Raw genomic sequence first — 21,260 nt, forward strand, 5'->3', positions numbered from 1 at the left:
TAGAAAAAAAATATTTAATAAATTGAGTGGTTCTCCTAAACTTATTTTTTTTTCCCGCCCGCTCAGGAACATCTTTTTATACCCAGTCGCTCCATGTCTACCAATAAAATCGTCAAAAAACCAGGAATAATCGCTACAAATGAGATCCAACGATAAATTCGCCGGCTGCCTGCCTGTCTATTTTCCTTGTTCTGTCTTCTTTGGCGCCCACACTGCATGTCACGACACGCTTCAACGGTAAAACGATAGGTACATGAGGGAAAAGGGCGACTGCCCTCGCCTAGTGGATGAAGGAGGTGATTCCGATTTGACTACTCCCTTTGGGTCTCACAGCATACGAATTCATTCGAGCGTGCTAGCCTTCTTGCACAGAGACCCCCAAGCAGGGCTCGAACCGAACAGAGGCGAGAACGTTCCACTAACGGCGTCATTTTGACACCTGCCCCCGTGGCGAAAGGCTCGTAAAAAGGTCTACATGTATAGAGAGGCGGCGAATATGACATCTCTCTTGATCATCTCCTGTGCTGTCTGCATTTTCGTGTATAACGAAGGATCCCCCACCAGTTTCGCGGCGCTCTTCACTTCGCGGCATGTTTCATCGAGACGAGTGATCACTCTCACGATTGTGCCCTCCATCACATCAGTTAAATCAGTGATGCGGTTGAAAGACATTCCTCGTGCCCATTCATAGACAACTTCGACAAGGTTGAAGCGTGGTTTGCTTTCAAAGTCGCCTGCGTCTTCGCTGGACAATATCACTTGATGTTTGACTTGAAGGTCGTTGACCCTATTAGAGATATCGATAATCGCTTCTTTACCCTTTTCTAGTCGCGGCGTCAACGTCGGAGCGTTCTCGGTCTTTTCTTCAAACACAAAAGCGGATAGAAGAGCAACGATTTCTTCGGGTTCATACTCGGCCAAGACGTTCTCGAGTATCAGTTCCGTGAGGACTAACTCGTCTGCCGAGTGGATCTGCGCAGGTTAGCCATTAAGTTATTGAGATGAGATAAAATGGTACGGCTCACCTCGCATGCAACTTTACCCTTGAGCTGCACCCTGCAGGCCTCGTCAACGAAGCCAAGGTCTTTTAACACCTGTAACCGTTGCTCATAGTCTGGCAGTAATTGAAGGTTTTGATCTGACATCAGCTGTTTTAATTGCGAAATATTCTCCTTCACCTGCCACTCATCATGTTGCATTTCAAACTGTGTTCTCATATTAGCTTTCATTTAGCAGCTTGCCATCCGATCCTACTACTCACATGCTTTAAGAACTGGGGGCATTGAAAGCACTGGCATGACTGGGCGATTTCCAGTTGTTGCTGCCTCTCGTTTAAAACCTCTATAACCTGCAATTCCTTCATCCGGCCCCAGTCAAGCTCATCCCATTCAGCCTTTTCCCACGACGAAGCCAAGGGTATTAACTCTTTGTTTGCGATCTTCAATCCCTCTGCTCGATACGCAGTTAATAAAAGCCAATTAACCTAATGCATCGAGCCCAGAACTCACCCTTCTTATTATTTAGAGCGTAAGGCGGACCTCCAAACTTTACCATGGCCGACGTGACACATTCTAGATCCATAAGTGGGACCTTGCAAGTCTTCATATGCATGTCGGAAGCCAATCTTGGCAGCGGCACGAAGTAATGCCGGAACATAGGGAGATACGGCAGGATATCACTAGGGTGACGGACTAGACTTTGAGGCCCAAATTCGAAGACTTGAAGCGAGGGTGCAGCGCCGCCGCTAACACCCTCTTTCGCTAGCATGCCGACTGTTCGCACACCATTCTATGGAGATGTCAGTAGAACACTTAAGAAGCCAACGTAAAGACTTACCTTTCTATATACCACTACCCTCTTCGTTGCGAAGAGCCGTCTGCCCACCGGGGACGCCAAAAGGAGAGTGTGGAGCCTAACGGTCAAACGCCCAAACTCAACTGAGGCTCTATGGCATGTTTCCAGGTCAATATCGCAGATCGCGCATGGTTCTCGTGTTATCTTTTCCAGCGTAGCTTCGGATATTTGCACCTGCTTCTGATGTTCAGGCAAGAGCGCCTGTGTGGCATTCTCGCTAAAGCTTCTCTTGATCATCTCCTCAATTTTCAGTGCCTCAACACGCAGAAGGTTCAAGATCATATTATAAGTGAGACGGAACTGGGAACGAAGCTTAGTAGGATCACCAAGAATCATCTTCTTCAAAGCCCAAATCGGAGGCGCCTCGTCTCGCCCGGAGGTGGCAATTATCACTGACCCAACAGTGTCGAGACCACGGCGCCCGGCTCTACCGGCCATCTGGGTATACTCCCCAGGAAGAAGGTCCCGAAATTGCCTGCCATCATGCTTCCTGAAACCGGAGAAGACCACGGTCCTAGTAGGCAGGTTCAGCCCCATGGCAAACGTCTCAGTAGCAAATAGAACCTTAACGAGACCTCTGGCGAAGAGAATCTCCACAATTTCCTTGATAATAGGCAAAAGACCACCATGGTGCACGCCGATTCCCCTGCTGAGCAATTCTCTCACTCTTCGAATCTGAGGGAGTCGTCTGTCCTCCACCTTTAGACGGGCTAACGATTTCTCAATGAGCATGTGGATCGAGCTCTTCTCGGAGGCCACACAAAAATCTTGATTAGATAGCGAATCCGCATTTTCCTCACACCGTTTCTTCGAAAACACAAAAATACATGCTGGAAGCATACTTTCTTTTTTAAGATGTAGCACAAGGTGGACCCATATATTTCGATCTTGAGCTGCTGTGGTGCGCCCGCCCCCTCGTCCGGTTCGCGCAATGTTGCCAATGCCTCGTGGAGCTGGCTGTCCTCGTCCTCGTTGCTGTGGGCCACCTCGCTGCTGACCGCCACCGCCGCGCTGTGGTCCGCCTCGTTGAGCACCACGTTGGGCACCACGCTGAGATTGTCCGCGTCCACGGTCAACGAACCCACCTCTCTGGTTAGCTTTGGCTTCTGCTTCCTTCTGTGCACGGACCTTATCACGCCCGGACAAAATGTCATCGGCTTGTTTCCAGCCACTTTCGATGAATCTCTTTTCAGCGTCGACAATTTTGTGCATGCTTTTGCCGGCCCAGAGAAAATGCTCCAAAGGCACGGGACGTTTGGGTGTAGAAATGACGTAGATATCTTTCTTCTTCGTCCGACCCACCCAGGATGCAAATTCGTAAGTGTTTGGCACGGTAGCGGATAACAGAATCAGCGTAACATGTTCCGGAAGCATGATGATAACCTCTTCCCAGACAACTCCCCTTTCCAAATCGTTAACGTAGTGGACTTCGTCAAAGATAACAAATTCTACATCTCTTATCAAGTCCGCACCGCGGTAGAGCATACTTCTCAAAATCTCGGTGGTCATAATCAAACAGCTAGCTTCGGGGTTTATCTGAACATCTCCCGTTAAAATTCCCACATCGTCGAATGTATTTCTGAAATCTCGGAATTTCTGATTGCTCAGCGCCTTGATTGGAGAGGTGTAAATGGCCTTGGTCATATGTTTGGCAGCCAATGCAATGGCATATTCAGCAACGACCGTCTTTCCGGCAGACGTATGGGCCGCAACAAAAACGGAGTCACCATTCTCAAGGTGATAGACTGCCTCCTTTTGGAATGTATCCAACTCGAATGGATATTCTCGAGCCATATCAGGCACCAAATCGTAAAAATTCGTGATCTCTTTATTAACGTCCACCACATGAGCCCATTCTCTCCCGGCTTTCTTCGTTGAAGCAGCCAGAAGTTCCCCCCGAGGCTCCAAGGCTGGGTATTCAACAGGAAGCAAGGAATCAATATCTTCTTCCTCATCGGAGGCCAACCCTTCGTCTGGCTCTTCTTTTTTGGGTCCACCATCGACTTCGTGACCAGCCTCTCCGACCTCGCGATCCAGCTCGCTGTCATCTCGCTGCAACGCATCCTGCACATCATCCGCATCCCTCTCAGCTTCGGCAGCTTTCTCTTTTTTGAAATCAAACCCACGCGATAAACCCGGCGCAACTTCCAACAGCCCACCCTCAACCCCAAACTTGATAATTCGATCAAGCGAAGACTTCCCCGCCGCCGCGCTTGCCCGCAGCTCTTCAGCCTGCGCCTCAGACTCCAGAAGAGAAATAGCCTCCACTGCTTCCAAACCGCCGGGCTCAAACGGATAAAACCCCGCAGCACCTCTCACAAACTCCGCCCGCCCAGCTGGCCGCCTGCGAAGCGACGTCGAGTTCTTGGCCGTCGCGCTACCCGCAGGCACAGTGACTTCACGGTAGCGAGTAACCCTACCCTCCAGGCCCTCGCGGGTGAATCTGATAACTGTCCGGGTCTGGGTGGGCGCAAGCTCGAATAAATCTGCATAATCGACGGGAGCCTCCCAGCGCTTCTGGAGCCGGTTTAGCCATTGGGTATTGAATCTTGGTGAGGGAGCCAGGAATTCTTCCTCCAGCTCCCGCTTGAGTTCCTCTGCGGATTGGGGTTGTCGCTTTCGCCGCTTGCCTTCTGTGGCTTCGCCGGCGCCGTCGATCCAGGCATCAAGTTCAGCATCTACGTCAAGGGCTTGGGCGTTGATCTGCACCTGCTGCATGGCGGAGGCGAGGTCGCTGGCCATGTTTGGCCTTGGCTGGCTTTCTCTGGTCACTTGGTCTGCTTTTGGTTTGCCTGGATAGCCTGTCCTTGAATGGCGTGCTAGTCAACTAATTTTATATCTCTTTAACTGGGTTAGTTATTTATATTTTGTTGACATAGATTTAGGTTGTTGAGCTGTATCTTAGGGTGCAGTGAAGTTGCTTGGAAATCTGAGCTAAAAGCGGCAAGTTTGACGAAATCCTAACTTTGAATTAAGGCAGCTCAACAAAAGAAGCACGTCCAAAGAGCAAATCAACCCCCAAAAGAAAAAGAAAAAAAAAAAAAAAAAAGAAGAAAAGGGGGGAGAGAGAGAGTCAGAGATGTCTTTTCATGTAACTAATTTGAATGAAGCAATGTTTACATACTATTATTTCTACGACATCACTAGATAATAAATCTCAATTGCTGAGCACCAAGATGCACCTACTTGACCAGGCCGCTACAGCTCTCTTAGAGAATCAACTCCAGCAGAGAGATATAATTTTGATAAATAGCTGTCTACACAATAAAATGACAACGTATTGGTTCTGTATTGAATGTAGGTTATGTTGGAAGTGAAACATGCCGTCTCAAACTGATCACAAACTATAGGTGATCGCAAGTAGTGACACGACTTAAGAGTGACATGAGATCAAAACAGAGAAAATCCAGGATATTCCTCTAGAAGGATTGACTGAGGAAAGAAAAAGAAAAAAAAAAAAAATCATGGGTGTTATTGCTTGCACCTAATCCCTGCCTAACCAGTGTCGCCTGCAATCTGCCATGTTCGTCCTCCATAAATCTCTCCACTGTCATTAATGATATATACTCCCATTCACCAAAGAAGACACCCAACATATCATAACTGATCATTGCCCGGAGATGCTTGCTAACCCATGACCCTGACATGCCATATGCAAATAAAAACAAAGACGATAAGAAAAAGGGAGGAGAAAAAGAGGAAAAAAACTCCAAATGCATCCAAAATGCATAGCAAACTCAGAGACCAAGATTTTGCCCTCCGATACTCCATAACAACGCCTTGGAACAAAATACGTGAAATTCGTTGACGACATGCAGAGCCTATGGCTTTTGACCATCAAATAAATCCATGGATTACCGACATGAAATACCAGGGAATGTCTTCCGGTCCTGAATATTAATTTGGTATTCAAAAATACCCTCCTCGGTGCCGATATACCTGGAGAAGAATTCCAATTAGTCACCGAACTAAAGTACCTCTCGCTTATACAGATAGCTTACAGCGTCCGTCCATCTTCGCCCCAACCAACTCCCGCGGTCCCAACGCCCATTTCCTCTCGATTAGGGCGGTCCGAGAAGTCGCCCCGTAAACTCCTAAACCGAGGGTTGTTGCGAAGTTGATCAAACTCCATAAGCCGACGATACTGTTGCTCCCACTGGTTAAGGCGCTGACTTTCCTCGATGGCTGCACGCCGCTGGAGTCGTAGCCGCTCGGCCGCTAGATTCGTGCGTGTTTCAGCATTCGGGCCACCTGGAGAGTCTTGAACCTCAGCTGTGGCACCCGGCGGTCGCTCGGAACGGCGGGGTATGGACCTAGATCGGAGGCCACGCTGCCGTTGGCCACTTCCGTTACTTGTAGAGACTCCTAAGGAGCGGTCAAAAAGCACACGAGCTCGCGGGATAGCGATTTCGGAAGTACCCTCATGTCCATTAGAGCCAGAGTTGGCTCGTCCATTGACGTGAATGGCGGACGAAGTCGTTGCTGAATTGCTGGGAGTTGTTTCGAATGGGGAATCTGAAGGTGGCAATTGCGAGGGGGACGCAGTCCATCGTAAAGTGATCGTCGGGTGAGGTATTAAAGCTGAATTGGGAGGATTAGGCTGGCTATGGGAAGACGAACTGTCCTGGGAGAGGACGACAGAACTACGGCGTCGTGGCTCACCTATACGGGTGCGCTCCAGATTACGATCCCTGATGTGCTCATGCCGAGGGAAGTGATCCGGCGGGGACGATGAAAGCGGTGAATGGCGACTACCCCTAGGAGGCGAAGAACCAGATCCGGGAAGCGGGCTTGCATACCTTGGAGCCCTTTGGGGGCCTTCTTCAATAGATGATGCCCATCTAGCCGTATTCAGAAAATCGATAATCTGCCGTTCCCTTGCTGTAAGGTCTCGAGCTAGCTCCTCGCGCATAGTTTGGCTATCTTGTTGGCTCTCGTGCATTCTCCTACGAAACATGCGTCCAGTACCCCGAGCATCTTCAGGTGACCGGGTTGGATCTCGAGAAGGTTCGTTTTCGCTTTCGGGTTCCGATCCTTCGCCATCATCAATTTTATCCAAATTCTGGGTGCGTATACGTTCGAGCCCTTCTTCTTCCATGTCCAGGTTCAGAATTTGTCGGCGAGAAAATGCTTGACGAATGTCTGCTACTCCCACTCGGCCATGATCTTCAACCCAAACAAGTAAATCCCAAGGCCGTGGAGAAAAGGTCATACAGCGGACCGCGCCGCCGTCAAAGAAGGACCTGGATGATCTAAAGACACATAGAACCTCTTCGCCGGCCTTGTAACCTTCCAAGTCAACATTGAGGATGGAATTCATGTCGAAAATCGTGATTATTCCACCCTGAGATCCAACTGCACATAGACTGCTACATGGCGAGAAGGCGATTGTGAAGCAGCACTGATCATCATAATGGGGGTCAGAGTCCAGGTCGACCTTCTTAATAAGAGGCCACTTCCATTCGGAGAGAAGCTTATCTCCATCCTGTACGGGACCGTGTTCATCGGTAATTGGCCGAACATGATAAAACCAGATCTGATTCGCATCTCCTACTGCTGCTAGGACCTTTGAATCCGGCGAGATGATGGCATAGTTCATGCAAATTGGATGGCGAATCGTTTCCAGCATCTCCTGCCGAGTTAGAGAGAAAATGCTTACGGTTTTGTCGTTATTGCTATCCCAACCGCTTCAATCAGCATGCCGCTCTTGATATAGAAGAAAATGGTGCTTTGGTGTGGGGGAATTAGAAAAGGAGCTTTTACATAGCTTTTACATACCTCAGGACAGCAACATCTTCATGATCAAGGCCTTCGCGTGGGGCTGGCAGCCGATGGAGGGTCACGGAGTTGACGATGCTGCCGCCGAATTCCTGGACAATCACTTCTAGCAACTGTTCAGCACACCGCGTCTTGCCGTGGGTTTGAGAGAAGAGAGTTACCAGGTGCGCGTGGAGGTAGTCTCCTGAGGGGAGGATCTAGATCGAGAGGAAGCGGAGAATCGATATCGGCGTCGAGGGCGGCGGCCCTAGTTCGTGGAGAGGTGATTCCAGAGTCGCCCAGTTTGATGAATGCGCAATCACCGTTTTCGCTGCCTCCGATACCGATCCAACCCAACCCGGCGGTCAGGCATTTTGGCTCGAAGGGGATGACGGTTATGATTTCGCGTTTGCGAGACGAGATGTGGATAGTATATATGATCCTGCCTACAGCGACATAGATCCTGTCCGGGTCGGAGGTGCTAATGTAGTGACGGAGTTGATGATGGCTGCAATTTGGGGGGGCCCCCTTGTCAGCGAAACGAGTATTCCATTGAGCTATGAAGGGTAAGACGAACGAGTTTGGGATTTTGAAGGGAAAGAATCTTCGACGGTCAGGTAGAATAAGAGAGTCGGTTGGTCGATAGCTATTAGAAGGAGTGAGCATGGCTGCGTGGGGAGGGTGATGGGCACAGGGTTGTGCAACTGACAGCAATGCAGAGTCGAGCGTCATAGTCTTGCTTTGGGCGGGCACGCGAGCTACGACATGGATTGCAGGAGGAGGAGGAGCATAGGGCAGCAAAGGCTATCGTCGGGAAACTGGTAAAATCGCGTCTGAGGGTCGGATTGATAAGGCGTAGACACCAAGAGAGCTGATATTTCCTTGAACAGAGTCGTCAGAATTGGAGCGGTTCTGGCGGAGACTCCTTCGATGACGGCAGACGATGGCGACCCGGGGAAAGTCAAGCTGGCGTTGCAAAGCGAACCTAAAGATAACTCACTGGCTGGGGGTGGGCTGTCCCGTCACGTAACCGGCCAACCACGTAACTAACGCTACCGCATGTATCAATAAGCCGTACGCGGAGGTAACTACATGTACGTTATGGCACATGGCGCTGCAGAGATTGCCTTTCGTCAAAGGCAGGATGTGCGTGTGACTGGTGGAAGCTGTGTCTGTCCTGTGCGAGCCGACTGCGGAAGCGTGCTGGGTCCAGAGCAGCTGCCGGGTGCTGAAGCTACACCTCCCTGGAGGGTGCTCTCTCACCCTGCCGGCTTCCCTTGCTCCAGGGGACCCCGTTGCCCCGGCCCAAGCTTCAAAGCGGGTTCTGTACGGACGATACCGAGTAGCATCGAATAGTACCGAGTGCTGGTTGAAAAGTTACCCCGACAATACCACGTAACCGCCCTGGCGTCCGTCACGACTCCCGTAATTTTCACCTCACTAACTAGTTTTGTAACTAGTGCAGTGGGGCTGACTAAGGAGCTGAGCTTCCGTAGTTATTACACTGCGAGGATAGAAGGATAGAAGGATAGAAATTCCAGGTGCTGACCGCTGGGCGGGGGACACAACAGTTTGAATATAGCACCGCTGTAAGCTGTGATAGAAACACACATGGCTCCTGGATTGCCCCTGTAAAACTAAATCAACCACGTCCAATTACGCCCTCACCGCATAACCTGCAGAATGAGCGCGCCGGAGAGAGGATTATGGATTTTCAACCAGCGACACGCCCCATGACCCAACGCCCATTCAACTCAGCACAAGGCAGCCTGGATATAACGAGAGTAACTGCAGTTAGCCACCTCTCTCCATCTTCAAAAGAGATGCTCTCTTCCTCCCTCCCCCCCCTCTCTCTCTCTCTGTGTGTACTTTTTATGCTCTGGGAGCGACGTCACGTGCTAGGAATTCTATGGACTTCGATTGGCATCGCCGGCACTGCGCTAGTCCGCAGATGGTTTGGCGCCGCGCCCCGGCCCTTGGTATTTGGCCTTCAAAACCGCAAAATTTCTTCCTTCCCAAGAAATCCTTTTTTTCCTCTTCATCCAACGTCTCCGGACTCATCCTCAATTCCCCTTTCCATCAGTCCGCATCCCTCTTGTTGCTCCCTCTCTTCTTCTCTTGTATTCATAGTTCATTTTGCTTTTGTATTTTAGCTCGATTTATTAAAAGTTCATAATGCTCTCTTCCCGATTCTCGCGCGCGGTGAGTTTTTTTTCTTTTTTCCTTTTTTTTCTTCCTCCTGGGCAAAAAAAATACCTCTGCACTCAAAGAGCTATGGGCTGACTCCGAATTAGCTTCCTCGCGCTGCCTCATTCGCACGCTCTAACGCTTTCAAAGTTCCCTCCACCACCTTCAGAAGATGGGAATCCACGGAGAGCTCGGAGAAGGTCAAGGGTGCCGTCATCGGTATTGATCTTGGTGTGTAGTCCCTTGCGCCGTGCTTCTAGGGCAATTGAGCTCTGCAGAACACCACTGACCGCAATTACAGGCACAACAAACTCTGCCGTTGCTATAATGGAAGGCAAATCCCCAAAAATCATTGAAAACTCCGAAGGTGAGCAGATTTTTCATTTCCCCCTTACGATGCTCCGTCCCTTTGCCGAGGGTAGAAGGTTCCAGATCTCCGAAAACTAACACTTGGGTAGGTCAACGAACAACTCCTTCCGTTGTTGCTTTCACAAAGGATGGCGAGAGACTGGTCGGTATTGCTGCCAAACGCCAGGCTGTCGTTAACCCAGAAAACACCCTCTTCGCCACAAAACGTCTTATCGGACGTAAATTCTCCGACGCAGAGTGCCAACGTGACTTGAACGAAGTTCCTTACAAGATCGTCCAACACAGCAATGGTGACGCCTGGGTCGAGGCTCAGGGCCAGAAGTACTCTCCCTCCCAAATCGGTGGCTTCGTCCTCCAGAAGATGAAGGAGACCGCCGAGGCCTACCTTAACAAACCTGTCAAGAACGGTGTCGTCACAGTCCCTGCGTATTTCAACGACTCCCAACGTCAAGCAACCAAGGACGCCGGTCAGATTGCTGGTCTTAACGTCCTTCGTGTCGTCAACGAACCCACCGCTGCCGCTCTCGCTTATGGTCTTGAGAAGGAGCAGGATCGTGTCGTAGCCGTCTACGATCTCGGCGGTGGTACTTTCGATATCTCCATCCTTGAAATCCAGAAGGGCGTCTTTGAGGTGAAGTCCACCAACGGAGATACCCACCTTGGTGGTGAGGACTTCGATATCACTCTCGTCCGCAACATCGTCCAGCAGTTCAAGAAGGAAAGTGGAATTGATCTCACTGGTGACCGCATGGCCATCCAGCGTATCCGTGAAGCTGCCGAGAAGGCCAAGATCGAACTTTCCTCTGCTCTCCAGACCGACATCAACCTTCCTTTCATCACTGCCGATGCCTCTGGCGCCAAGCACATCAACGTGAAGATGACTCGCTCTCAGTTGGAATCTCTCGTTGATCCCCTCATCTCCAAAACCGTTGAGCCTGTGCGAAAGGCATTGAAGGATGCTAACCTTCAGGCCAAGGATATCCAGGATGTCATCTTGGTCGGCGGTATGACCCGTATGCCAAAGGTTACCGAGTCTGTGAAGAGCATCTTCGGACGCGATCCAGCCAAGTCCGTCAACCCAGACGAGGCTGTTGCCATTGGTGCTGCCATCCAGGGTGCCGTCCTCGCAGGTGAAGTGACTGATGTCCTGCTTCTCGATGTTACTCCTCTCTCCCTCGGTATCGAAACCCTCGGCGGTGTTTTCACTCGCTTGATCAACCGCAACACCACCATCCCTACCAAGAAGTCTCAGACCTTCTCCACTGCTGCCGATTTCCAGACTGCTGTTGAGATCAAGGTCTACCAGGGTGAGCGTGAACTTGTTAAGGACAACAAGCTGCTCGGAAACTTCCAGCTTGTTGGCATCCCTCCTGCTCACCGCGGCGTCCCTCAGATCGAAGTCACCTTCGACATTGATGCTGATTCTATCGTCCACGTCCACGCCAAGGACAAGTCCACCAACAAGGACCAGTCTATCACCATCGCATCTGGCTCTGGTCTCTCTGACTCCGAAATCCAGAACATGGTTGAAGATGCTGAGAAATACCGTGCTCAGGATAGCGAGCGCAAGGCTGCCATTGAAGCCGCTAACCGCGCTGACAGCGTCTTGAACGACACCGAGAAGGCCCTCAAAGAATTCGAGGATCGTCTCGATAAGACCGAAGCCGACCAGATCAAGGAGCGAATTGCTTCTCTCCGCGAGTTCGTCGCCAAGAGCCAGTCTGGCGAGGGTACTGCCACTGCCGAGGAGCTCAAGCAGAAGGTTGATGAGCTCCAGACTGCCAGCTTGTCCCTCTTCGACAAGATGCACAAGGCTCGCCAGGAAGAGAGCAACCAGCAGCAACAACAATCCCAGACCGGCGAGGCCTCCGGTGAAGAGAAGAAGCCATGAATGTCCAGCTCGGTGTGAATGAGGTATCTCAAAAGTAATGCGCTTACTGAACGCTTATGCCTCCATTTGTACTAGTCTATCGTCACATCATGGTTATTTGTTTTCTTCGTTTCGTTTCCTGTGTCCTTTATATCTAGCCTTTTTTTTATTCCCTATTGGCTCTTTCCATTTACCTGTAACCATACAAGCTCTGCTTTTCTTTTCTCCGATATTTACGGGTATACATCCACGGGTGTTGGAGTTTTTTTCTTGGTGGTTTTAAAACATGAGACTTGTGTTTATCGTGCAAAAACTTTATGCATGGGTTCCGGAAGGGAGGGGAGTTCAAGGGCAATTTTTTTGATGGGCAAAAAGGTTCTGGCTGGCCCGTTCAAAAAAAAAGGATCAATTCTTTGTGCCTCCCGTGTCTAATTCATTCACGGCGTACTTCTATCTATGATCTTGAGAGCCTGCGATTGCGGCTTAGGTTCTTTGGAGGAAGGTCGAGGCCGTCTGTGGAATATAGGAATTCTCCTCTCCTGATGTATATTTTATGAATCTTCTGTTGATGAAATCATTCGATACTTCAACAAGTCCTTCCCAAACTTCAATGGGTAGATCATCAATGTGTAGGCCGTTGTTGCTATATGAAACGGTGCAGTAGGTCCACCTAGAACAGATGTCTTTCCATCGCCTGCTAAACATGTAATGTACAGTAGCTTACGATACAAACCTCAGTCCATGGTTATATTCACTATGACATTCAAAAGACCGCAGCAAAAGTCTCTGAAGCCCAACTTTTACTTTCTCAGCACAAGCACATGAACCACATACCCTGAGCCAGTGCCCAAACCAGCCGCCTCTAAAACCTTATCCCTAACCCTCCACACCGCAAACTCAGCTAATGACTCTCGCAGCCAGTTCTCAAATACCTCGTGAGAGCGTAATTGCTGCGCAATAATGCATATCGTTGGCTTCCCGTGTGCCAAATCCTGTCTTCCTTGATCTGCAGACGCGGATGTATGTGCCGCGAGGGACGGTCGGAGTCTGGCTACATCCACGCAAGTCTGGACGAATGGACTGATGAGTGCGTCATTGTATATGCAATCACATGAGAGGAGCAGGTCGAAGCCGTCCTCAACGACGCCGGTTATGCTTGAAAGCGTATCGGTCTCCCAGTCCAGGGGGACGAATTCGACTTTGCCGCCGGATTCTCCGCGGGCAGTGGGACTTCTGCTCGATGCGCTGGAATGGGTAACGTGCCTTGTGCGAGAGCGAGATTGGGATTCTGCGGGCGAGCGGTTCGCAGAGCCGGGGTACGATTTATGCCTTGGCTTCTGGGAGCCGCGACGGTGTTGGCGGTTGCGATCGGTGCTCCGGTCTTGCTGGACCGTATGGCGCCTCGTTACGTGATGATTGTCTTCGAGGTTTTCTTGGAACAGCTTTCGGACGTATTCCTGATCCGTTGCGATGTATTTCCCTACGGAAGGACCGAGGGAAAGTGCCAGAACGCCGGCGACTCCGCAGCCCAGTTCTATGACTGTAGAGTGCTGGTGAAGCATAGATGATTCCCATAGGATGTTATTGCTCGAGCAGAGCCATCGGGCAAAGAGAGGGGAGATCTTCCAAAGGACTAAATTATATCATATCTCGCGCGCGGTCGACCATGATCAGCAGCGGTAAGGGAACCCTAAATCCACAGGCCAAGATTTCTCTTGAAAGCAGGGGGGCCTACCTGCCCCCGTGGTCCCGCCCGCTCTGCTGGAGGAGAGCACTGTTGGCGACTGGTGGATCGTAAGATCCCGATTGAGCACAGAGACTTCGACAGTGTGTGACTGCGAGTCTATAAAACCCAGGTTTTGCGAAGGGATATCTTGCGAGAAAAGAAGAAACGCTTCTGTAATTTATTTCCAGGCTTCTTATTATTATGATACTCCTCGCAATACCCAACAGTCGAGTTTCTTTGGAAGCGGGAGGGAAACCCACCTTCCTCTGCATCCTCAACCGGGTTGCCGAGGGAAAACAGGAGATCCGTGAACTGCATGTTAAATATTATGGATTATAGAAAGAAGTAAAAGTCAGATGAACATTGATTTCGGATTAAATTTAAAAATATGCCCTTTTTCAAAGAGCATTTTGCATCGTGGGATCTAGTGCAGATGGTTTGACGTTGTCTTAGGGTCCCAAGTGCAGATGCGAAGTTTTCTCAAATGCAACTCAAATCCTCCCAAACCTTCCTCTTGTCCACATGGTAAAACCCCCGGACTACTAGCAATATTAGAGCCACACGGAGTATCATTCAAATGTATGTTATACTTTCAGTAGATTTTAGCCTGAAAAACTTATACGGTTTGATCTACTCCAGACTTATGTAGCCCAAGGATTTTGTAAATACCCGCTCTTTGCATCCTTCGAGATTCCAAGCTTGGCCAGGACCGGCATTACGGAGAAGCATGACAGGATGCAAAATGGGATTGGCCGTGCGTAGCTAAATATACGAGATCGCCATGCTCGCCCTTGTTCGACCGAGAAAAAAACATGACGCATCAACGTCCAAAAAGCCCTTCACGTGGGGACGATGTGCTGATCACCTCTTCTTGGAATAACTGCTCCGGTAAAACCTGCAGCATGATGGATTTGCTGCCTAATATAAATAGAGGCTCACGGCCCCCTCCTAAAGGGTGGGTGCAAGAGCGCATAAAGTAGTATCCAAAGCGCGCTGCTCGGGCAGACGGATAAGAGATTTTTAAGAAGCCCTTCTCTATATCTTCCTGCAATCGGATACACACTCGCGCGCGCATCACCCCGCTTCCAGAGAGAAAAGCCCACCTGTCTTTGTTCGACTCAGGATGAAGCTTAACACCCGGCCAGTCGTTCTCGTGGGCCTCTTGGTCCCCCTCGCATTCACCGCGCCCGTCGAGTTCAACGCCGATGCTAACGCTGGCGCGCATACTTCGCTCACCTCGCGGGCGGATCCATGTACTCCGTCGCTGACGGACACATATGTATTCAAAGACTCCATGAAGACATTCCTGAAGCACCGCAACGCCAAAGACCCATCTTGCTTCGACTGGAGCTCCGATAACTGCAGCAGCTCACCGGACAAGCCCATCGGCTTCAACTTCATTCCGTCATGCCAGCGCCATGACTTCGGTTACCGCAATGCGAAAAAGCAGAACCGTTTCGACGAGGCATTACGGAAGCGGATTGACGATCAGTTCAAGAGCGATCTGTACGAGGAGTGTAGTCAATACGATGGGTCGGAGAGCTGGAAGGGTGTGCATTGTAGGAGGATTGCAGATCTGTACTACGCAGCTGTGCGCAGGTGCGGAGATGGAAACTGTCTCGACGAGGCTTAGCCAGTCAAGGAGGGTTGTTCTGGGGTTATTTTTTTTTTGCAAAGACTAGTAAATAGTTGATTCTCTGTGTATATAATTTTGGCAAACCTTGAACAAAGAGCGCGAACGGATTTTCTGAATCTCGCCAAGGCTAGCTTAATAAGCCACAGACTTATATAAAGCACTTTTTGCGGCGACAGTCCACCAATGAGACCGCGCGATTCTAAGCGCCCGCCGCCGTCCAATCGCCGCCTCCAGGCTCGACATCCAGCAAACCTCAGCGGGAAGAATCAGATCAACCCAGACGCAATCCCGCCAGCCTAGGCCTAAGCTTTCTGGAATCCCCATCATTCCCTCCAATCATCCTTAAGCTTGCACTCAGGCTTGAATATGTAAAACACAAAGTGTTTCTAGCCCCCATGCAAAGCTCGAGAGAAACTCTGATTGATATGTCCCTGCAGTTGGCGGCGGCAAGCTGGATTGCATCCGGCTCCATGGTCCAGGATGTGAATTGTTCTAGGCCCTTGAAAGACACTGATCTCAGGACAGGCTGGAAATAGACCTGGAGGATCTTCAAACGGAGGACTGTGGGTTCCGACCCACCACCACTTCGGAGCTCAAGCTTCACAAGGGACTGTTTGGATGATAGCTCTTCTCAGGGCCGGCGGACTAGATTAGCGAGCCAGAGTGGCAAGAGACATGCAGGGTTCTCTTGTGCTAACACTCTGTCCATCAATGGACTGATGATTGGTGTGCCTGAATATCGAAGGGAGCTGGGCATGATTGCGTGCTATTGGACGCCTCAGCGCATCTTCAATCAAGGTCAAACAGTCTACAAACAGCTCCGCAGTGAAATGAGTCAGTCAAAAATAACAATGGTGTTGAAGCTCTGATGAAGCTTCAATAGATCCATCTTTGAAGATATATAACCATGAATCTTGTTGGCAAGATTGCCTGTTCCCCCTCTGTTGTTTGCTCCTTCAGCAATCAAAAACAACATCTCATTTTTTTTCTTTTGAGTCTATTTCCTTGGTGTCTTCCTATTTCATTTTGTCCTTTTTCTCTCTTTGGTTTGCTTTTGGCTCTCATTCTTAATTTCAAAGCTATCATTTAGCAGATATTTTACTTAAGTGCTTGCTTGTTGACACATTCCTTTCAAGCATACTGCTAGGACCGATTGACTCTGGAAAGTCATCTCCTGTTTCTGCTTTTATTTTTATTTTTTTCCCTCTTGCCATAACTACACGGTCTTTACGATCTCGCTTCTATACCTGGCCACGGTTACAAAACCCCCCAATCTCTTTAACATTTCATATCATTACCTCTTCCTGTTTCTCCTTCTTTTACTCAGTTACCCTTAAAATGGCTGGTTCTCAGTACGGCGCGATTGGTATGACCTTCAAGGTTGTCCGCATGCTCCAGGTCGTGTGCCTTATTGCGATCATTGGGATGACTGCCAATTTCATCTCGCAGATGGTGTCGAGTAATACCACTCCGCCCGAGGTTCTTGTCGGGACTATTAGCGTGGTACGTTGGAGTGGGCTTTTTCTATACAGTGGTGCGTTAAACTAATGTGACAGTCCAGACATGCATTGCTGTCCTATACTGTGTTGTCACATTCATCCTGTTCATGGACAACATCCTACCGTTCCTGATCAATACTGGTCTGGATGGTCTTCATCTAATCGCCGTCATTGTTGTTGCCGTTACCGTCGGAAAGCCGCTGTCCTACGTAAACTGCAACGTCCTCGGGAGAGTCTCAAACGGTACATCTTCGGCATACGCGTTTGCTGCCGCTTTGGGCAACAGCCTTGCCAAAAATGGTGACAAGATCAGCTATACCCACTGGGTCGGCACTTCTAAGCCAAACTGCCTTGAGATGAAGGCTATTTGGGGTCTAAGCATTGCTCTTTGGTAAGAAGTTTATGCCATTGTTGTTCTCATGGTATGCTAACGCAGTTCCAGCATCCTCTTCGCTCTATCTGCTACATGTAGCGTTGTCATGTGGCGTCAGCAGAGATCTGTCAAGCCTAAAGATGTTGAAGGTTAAGCCTGTCCTCTGAGTCCGCTTCTCTCGGTCTGCATTGGGTCCTAACCGAATTCATGGATTTTGATAATCCTGTCCTACATGCTTCCATAGATCATATAGCGGGTTGGAATTTTTTCTGTCCTTTTTGTTTTATAAGTTATCATTTGTACGGGTGGCTTCCTTCCTCTCTTGAATATGCATTGTTGGTTTACCCATTGGCTTTTTATTTCTTTGTCGTTCCTGCATGTTGTTTGGGGTTTGCCAGATGGCAAAAGTAATGATAATTGCGAGACATGTTTAGAGATCGAATTAATGGCTTTGGAGGGGGAAAAAAACAAAATTACGCGATACGTTGCAAGAGATTAGCAATATAAAATTTTCTTTTGGATATACACTGTTTGCATCCGTTTAATATTGATAATAGGTTATATCTAGCATGTAATACAGAACATTCCAGTTATCCTCTATTAACCATGCTTCTCACATGCTTCAAATATGAATGACTTGACACCGATTTCCTCCGCTAAGCACCCAATTAATTCATAGCTAACCGCCTAAATATAGGCTTCAAACACTCCCACCCCCCAACATGCTGTTTCCCGCCTTGATCAACACATAAAGAGGTATGCCGACACTCCAACCGTACAAGCCCGTCCTTACATAGCTCATTAACTCTGAGCGTGCGCCCATGTACACCGCTGTATAAAGTACTCTTGCGCCGAGATACTCCGCCGCTAGAATATTGAGTTCCTTAGTCGGGAGGTTCGACACATTTCCTGCAATCTGAGGCGGCATTAGAATTAGGATATATGTAGGAGACGGCGATTCTTACCATTGCAGCCGCAAATAGTGGCAGGCTTTCAAAAGCGTTGAGATGGGCACCGCGAGCGCGGCATAGTCGAGCCCAGATGTCTGCGGGGATTTTGTCGCGGAGGGAGTTGAGGTTCTCACGGGGCCTGTTCAAGAATGTCGGTATGGAACGGGGAAAAAGAAGGAGGACGTGATAGTTCAAGAGTCCCCCAAAAAAAAAAAAAAAAAAAAAAAAAAAAAAAAAAAAAAAAGAAAAGGAAGAAGAAAAAGAAAAAGGGAAGCAAAGGACATACATTAGGTTTGAAGTCTTCCAGTTTGTGGCTCGCATCATTTTCCAATAGTAGTATCCATGCGGTAAGATGCCGAGGGCATAGGCGCCGACGATGGAGTGGTAAGTCCAATTGTTTGAGGTCTGCATGATGGCGGAATATCAGTGAGTATTTGAGAATTATTCACAGCAAGGTCTTTGAATAGGAAATTAAAATCAAGTAATTCTTGATCTTCTGATATTCCAAGGCAATGTAGGGCTGCTTGGGGAATCGAGACAGAACTCGGGGTATGGGAGTGGTTTATATACATATCGATGGAGACAGAGGCGAAGGAGCGGCATAACGCAGGAGCCATGATATATATAAACGTGCATGTATATACATACATAAGGTACCTGGCGATAGCTTGTGGTAATCGAGCTATGTATTCATTAGTCGCCAGGGACATTTTCGTCATACTAACCTTATTGCCTATCAAGACATTGGAAACTCGGAGACATTCCCTGAAAGCGGGAGTATCAACGGGTAATTGCAATATGCCATGTCGTTATGTTCTGTACGGCCAAGGCCGAAGGCTTGACACGACATAACGTTATGGTTTATCGGAATTTTGAGACGACCAAGTCAGTGAGCGGCCGAGATGCGGGCACAATGGCCCGGAATAAACTATTGGAGGGTCAAGGCGCGGGGATAGTTAACAAACATTGCTCTTGACCAGGCAGCATTTCTCCAGTATGTTAGGAGTTCGTGATAGCTCCTCAAACTCTGGACGGGATAACCATCTCTCTGCTAAGATATGCAACATCGGCCCCAGACGAAAATTGGAAGAACGAATCACTATGGCTTGAGGTGGCCGCCAACGAGAACTTGAAGGGAAGTTGAACAACGGAATGGTGTACGGGGAGTACATATGGCCGGCTGTTCCCTGCGTCAGATCATTCTTAGCATGCATCGACTGATGTTGGTGGTTGACTGGACGAGACTTGAGCTCATGAGTGAGTTAGTAGACGCCGCTCTTTTTTTGTTTTGGGGAAGCCGTTCGAGTCAGTTAGATAGCCAACATGGGCTCTCAGGCTCTATAAATATATCCTCGCTCAAAAAAAAAATAAAAAAATGAAATACGGAAAAAGGAAAAAAATAAAAAAATAAAGATTCGCTCGGTACCGTTCAGCTTTCATACAATGCTGCCAAAGACAACACCAGCGAATTCGTCCCCCGGTTATTATCCCATTTGCATCTTTGGCAATTCCTGAAGATGGCTCCGGCAGTAAAGCGAGATCTTACAGACCGTGATGCGACAGTTGAAGTCGATGATTTCAACGCAAAATCATTCAAACCCCGCTCCTTTGACGAGAGTGACCTCGATCGATTGAATATCAGACTGCTCCCACTCGACGTGGCCCAACCGGACCAACTCCAGCCTTGTTTCTATGCACCTGTCCCTGAAAGCGAGCTTCCACAGGCTCCGTGGACTGATATGGGACTTGTTACTGTAGATAAGCTGCAAGAAGCTGCATCAACACAGAGCTAGGGCGGTGGGTTACAACTTGAGAAATGCCTCCTTTGTGGCTCAAGTCAAAGTTTTGGGACTACGAACAGCTACACCCCAACTAGAAAGAGTAGCTGTAGGACAACACCCGATCCTTTTCTCCGCCCAGAAAGCTCTGATCCTTCAACGCTTTTCAAGACTAGCTATATAGCACCCAAGCTAATCATATCCGCTCAATAGGCTTCCCGGCTGCTGGGTGGGGAGATCCAAGTGGCGTACTGGAACATTAATGCCATGGAGCGAATTATGACCGGATCGTGGATGACCAGGTCGAGGCCCCATCCACGGAATACCCACATTGCAAAATCCAAATACAACACGACGCAGAGCCTGAAGATCCGTCGGCAAGAACCGAGGTCATCCCCATCCTCTCCATCATTCGATGGAGGACGAGTTTGTGGAAATACCTCCACCATGAAATATTTCCTCTACGTCTGCCCTGCCTTTCTCCTTTCTCTACTGCATGTGTAGTCAATTCATTTTTTTTTCTTAAACAGCTATAGGCCTTGTCCCTTTTCAGCACCACGGCACGCATCCTTTTAGCTCAGTTTGATGACAACCATCTTGTCATTCAAAAAAGAGGTTTCTATGATCTCTCCGACATAGGGAACACAAAGAATTATGATCTGTTTCTAAAGTGGATGAGAAGTGACTCCGTTGGTGATACTAATGCTTCGTTACCTGTTAAGGTCAACCCTGTACAGCATCCGGCGGTGCGTCGTCTTGCGCATAGGTAGCTGCTGGGTTTTCATTTTTGATATGAGGAATGATGTAACGAACAAGTTTTATGGATACTTTGGAAGCATGGAATTAGGGGAAGGCGTTTTGGGCGGTTTCTAGTTTATCTGGCGGAAACATCCGTCTGGATCTGTGGCCAGTCTTAATTCAATACAGTATGGTCTAGGCCATATGGAAGCTACTCTTTCATTTTGCTATCAATTATCAACACCCGATGGATGGTTGGGCATTGCCTGCGAACGTCTACTCTTCACTGATGGCTGTGTGGTGTACGCTGTTGCCGATGATTTTCGGCTGCCAATGCCTGTATGAACCGAGAAGTATTAAGAGCGACACCTGCGCAAACGGTAGCCGCTTAAGTCGTTTATACAGGTAGCATCGGTAACATCCTTGGCATATTCGTGACGGATAACACCTCTGAACTCATGCACCTTGAAATTAACCGAGTCAAGCGACTTGTTACCCCCAGATACGCGACGACGAATTGGAG

At 49.0% G+C, this 21,260-nt stretch overlaps 8 protein-coding genes across 8 annotated transcripts; 4 read left to right on the forward strand and 4 right to left on the reverse strand.

Moving 5' to 3' along the window:
• Window positions 1–26: 26 nt before the first annotated feature.
• Window positions 27–4,680, reverse strand: D8B26_003790 (uncharacterized protein). The gene is made up of 5 exons (XM_003071737.2): window positions 1,837–4,680; window positions 1,509–1,788; window positions 1,262–1,449; window positions 1,026–1,205; window positions 27–972 (listed from the first exon to the last, which is right to left on the reverse strand). The coding sequence occupies exons 1-5, from the start codon at window positions 4,594–4,596 to the stop codon at window positions 472–474; spliced, it is 3,909 nt and encodes a 1,302-aa protein (XP_003071783.2). The 5' UTR covers window positions 4,597–4,680; the 3' UTR covers window positions 27–471.
• A 631-nt stretch (window positions 4,681–5,311) lies between these two features.
• D8B26_003791 (uncharacterized protein) lies at window positions 5,312–8,506 on the reverse strand. Its single transcript, XM_066124267.1, has 7 exons — window positions 8,321–8,506; window positions 8,189–8,257; window positions 7,794–8,119; window positions 7,633–7,738; window positions 6,517–7,529; window positions 5,856–6,435; window positions 5,312–5,793 (listed from the first exon to the last, which is right to left on the reverse strand). The coding sequence occupies exons 1-7, from the start codon at window positions 8,341–8,343 to the stop codon at window positions 5,709–5,711; spliced, it is 2,202 nt and encodes a 733-aa protein (XP_065980346.1). The 5' UTR covers window positions 8,344–8,506; the 3' UTR covers window positions 5,312–5,708.
• A 1,142-nt stretch (window positions 8,507–9,648) lies between these two features.
• Window positions 9,649–12,628, forward strand: HSP70_2 (70-kilodalton heat shock protein). The gene is made up of 4 exons (XM_003071735.2): window positions 9,649–9,813; window positions 9,906–10,029; window positions 10,100–10,165; window positions 10,257–12,628. Exons 1-4 carry the CDS (start codon window positions 9,787–9,789, stop codon window positions 12,056–12,058), a joined length of 2,019 nt encoding a protein of 672 aa, XP_003071781.1. The 5' UTR covers window positions 9,649–9,786; the 3' UTR covers window positions 12,059–12,628.
• Window positions 12,521–14,081, reverse strand: D8B26_003793 (uncharacterized protein; the record flags this gene model as incomplete). The annotated part of the gene is made up of 5 exons (XM_066124268.1): window positions 12,521–12,680; window positions 12,762–12,791; window positions 12,872–13,670; window positions 13,773–13,934; window positions 14,024–14,081. 5 exons carry the CDS (start codon window positions 14,079–14,081, stop codon window positions 12,521–12,523), a joined length of 1,209 nt encoding a protein of 402 aa, XP_065980347.1.
• Window positions 14,082–14,664: 583 nt separating this feature from the next.
• Window positions 14,665–15,536, forward strand: D8B26_003794 (uncharacterized protein). The gene has a single exon (XM_003071733.2). The coding sequence runs from the start codon at window positions 14,887–14,889 to the stop codon at window positions 15,394–15,396; it is 510 nt and encodes a 169-aa protein (XP_003071779.1). The 5' UTR covers window positions 14,665–14,886; the 3' UTR covers window positions 15,397–15,536.
• An 866-nt stretch (window positions 15,537–16,402) lies between these two features.
• D8B26_003795 (uncharacterized protein) lies at window positions 16,403–17,775 on the forward strand. The gene is made up of 3 exons (XM_003071732.2): window positions 16,403–16,902; window positions 16,961–17,289; window positions 17,341–17,775. The coding sequence occupies exons 1-3, from the start codon at window positions 16,738–16,740 to the stop codon at window positions 17,423–17,425; spliced, it is 579 nt and encodes a 192-aa protein (XP_003071778.1). The 5' UTR covers window positions 16,403–16,737; the 3' UTR covers window positions 17,426–17,775.
• An 81-nt stretch (window positions 17,776–17,856) lies between these two features.
• On the reverse strand, window positions 17,857–18,632 carry D8B26_003796 (uncharacterized protein; the record flags this gene model as incomplete). The annotated part of the gene is made up of 2 exons (XM_066124269.1): window positions 17,857–18,360; window positions 18,508–18,632. The coding sequence occupies 2 exons, from the start codon at window positions 18,630–18,632 to the stop codon at window positions 18,156–18,158; spliced, it is 330 nt and encodes a 109-aa protein (XP_065980348.1). The 3' UTR covers window positions 17,857–18,155.
• Window positions 18,633–19,738: 1,106 nt separating this feature from the next.
• D8B26_003797 (uncharacterized protein) lies at window positions 19,739–20,503 on the forward strand (the record flags this gene model as incomplete). Its single annotated transcript, XM_066124270.1, has 2 exons — window positions 19,739–19,975; window positions 20,213–20,503. The coding sequence occupies 2 exons, from the start codon at window positions 19,739–19,741 to the stop codon at window positions 20,501–20,503; spliced, it is 528 nt and encodes a 175-aa protein (XP_065980349.1).
• Window positions 20,504–21,260: the final 757 nt, after the last annotated feature.

Source organism: Coccidioides posadasii, chromosome 2, assembly GCF_018416015.2.
Source record: "Coccidioides posadasii str. Silveira chromosome 2, complete sequence".
Taxonomy (NCBI): Eukaryota; Fungi; Ascomycota; class Eurotiomycetes; order Onygenales; family Onygenaceae; genus Coccidioides; species Coccidioides posadasii.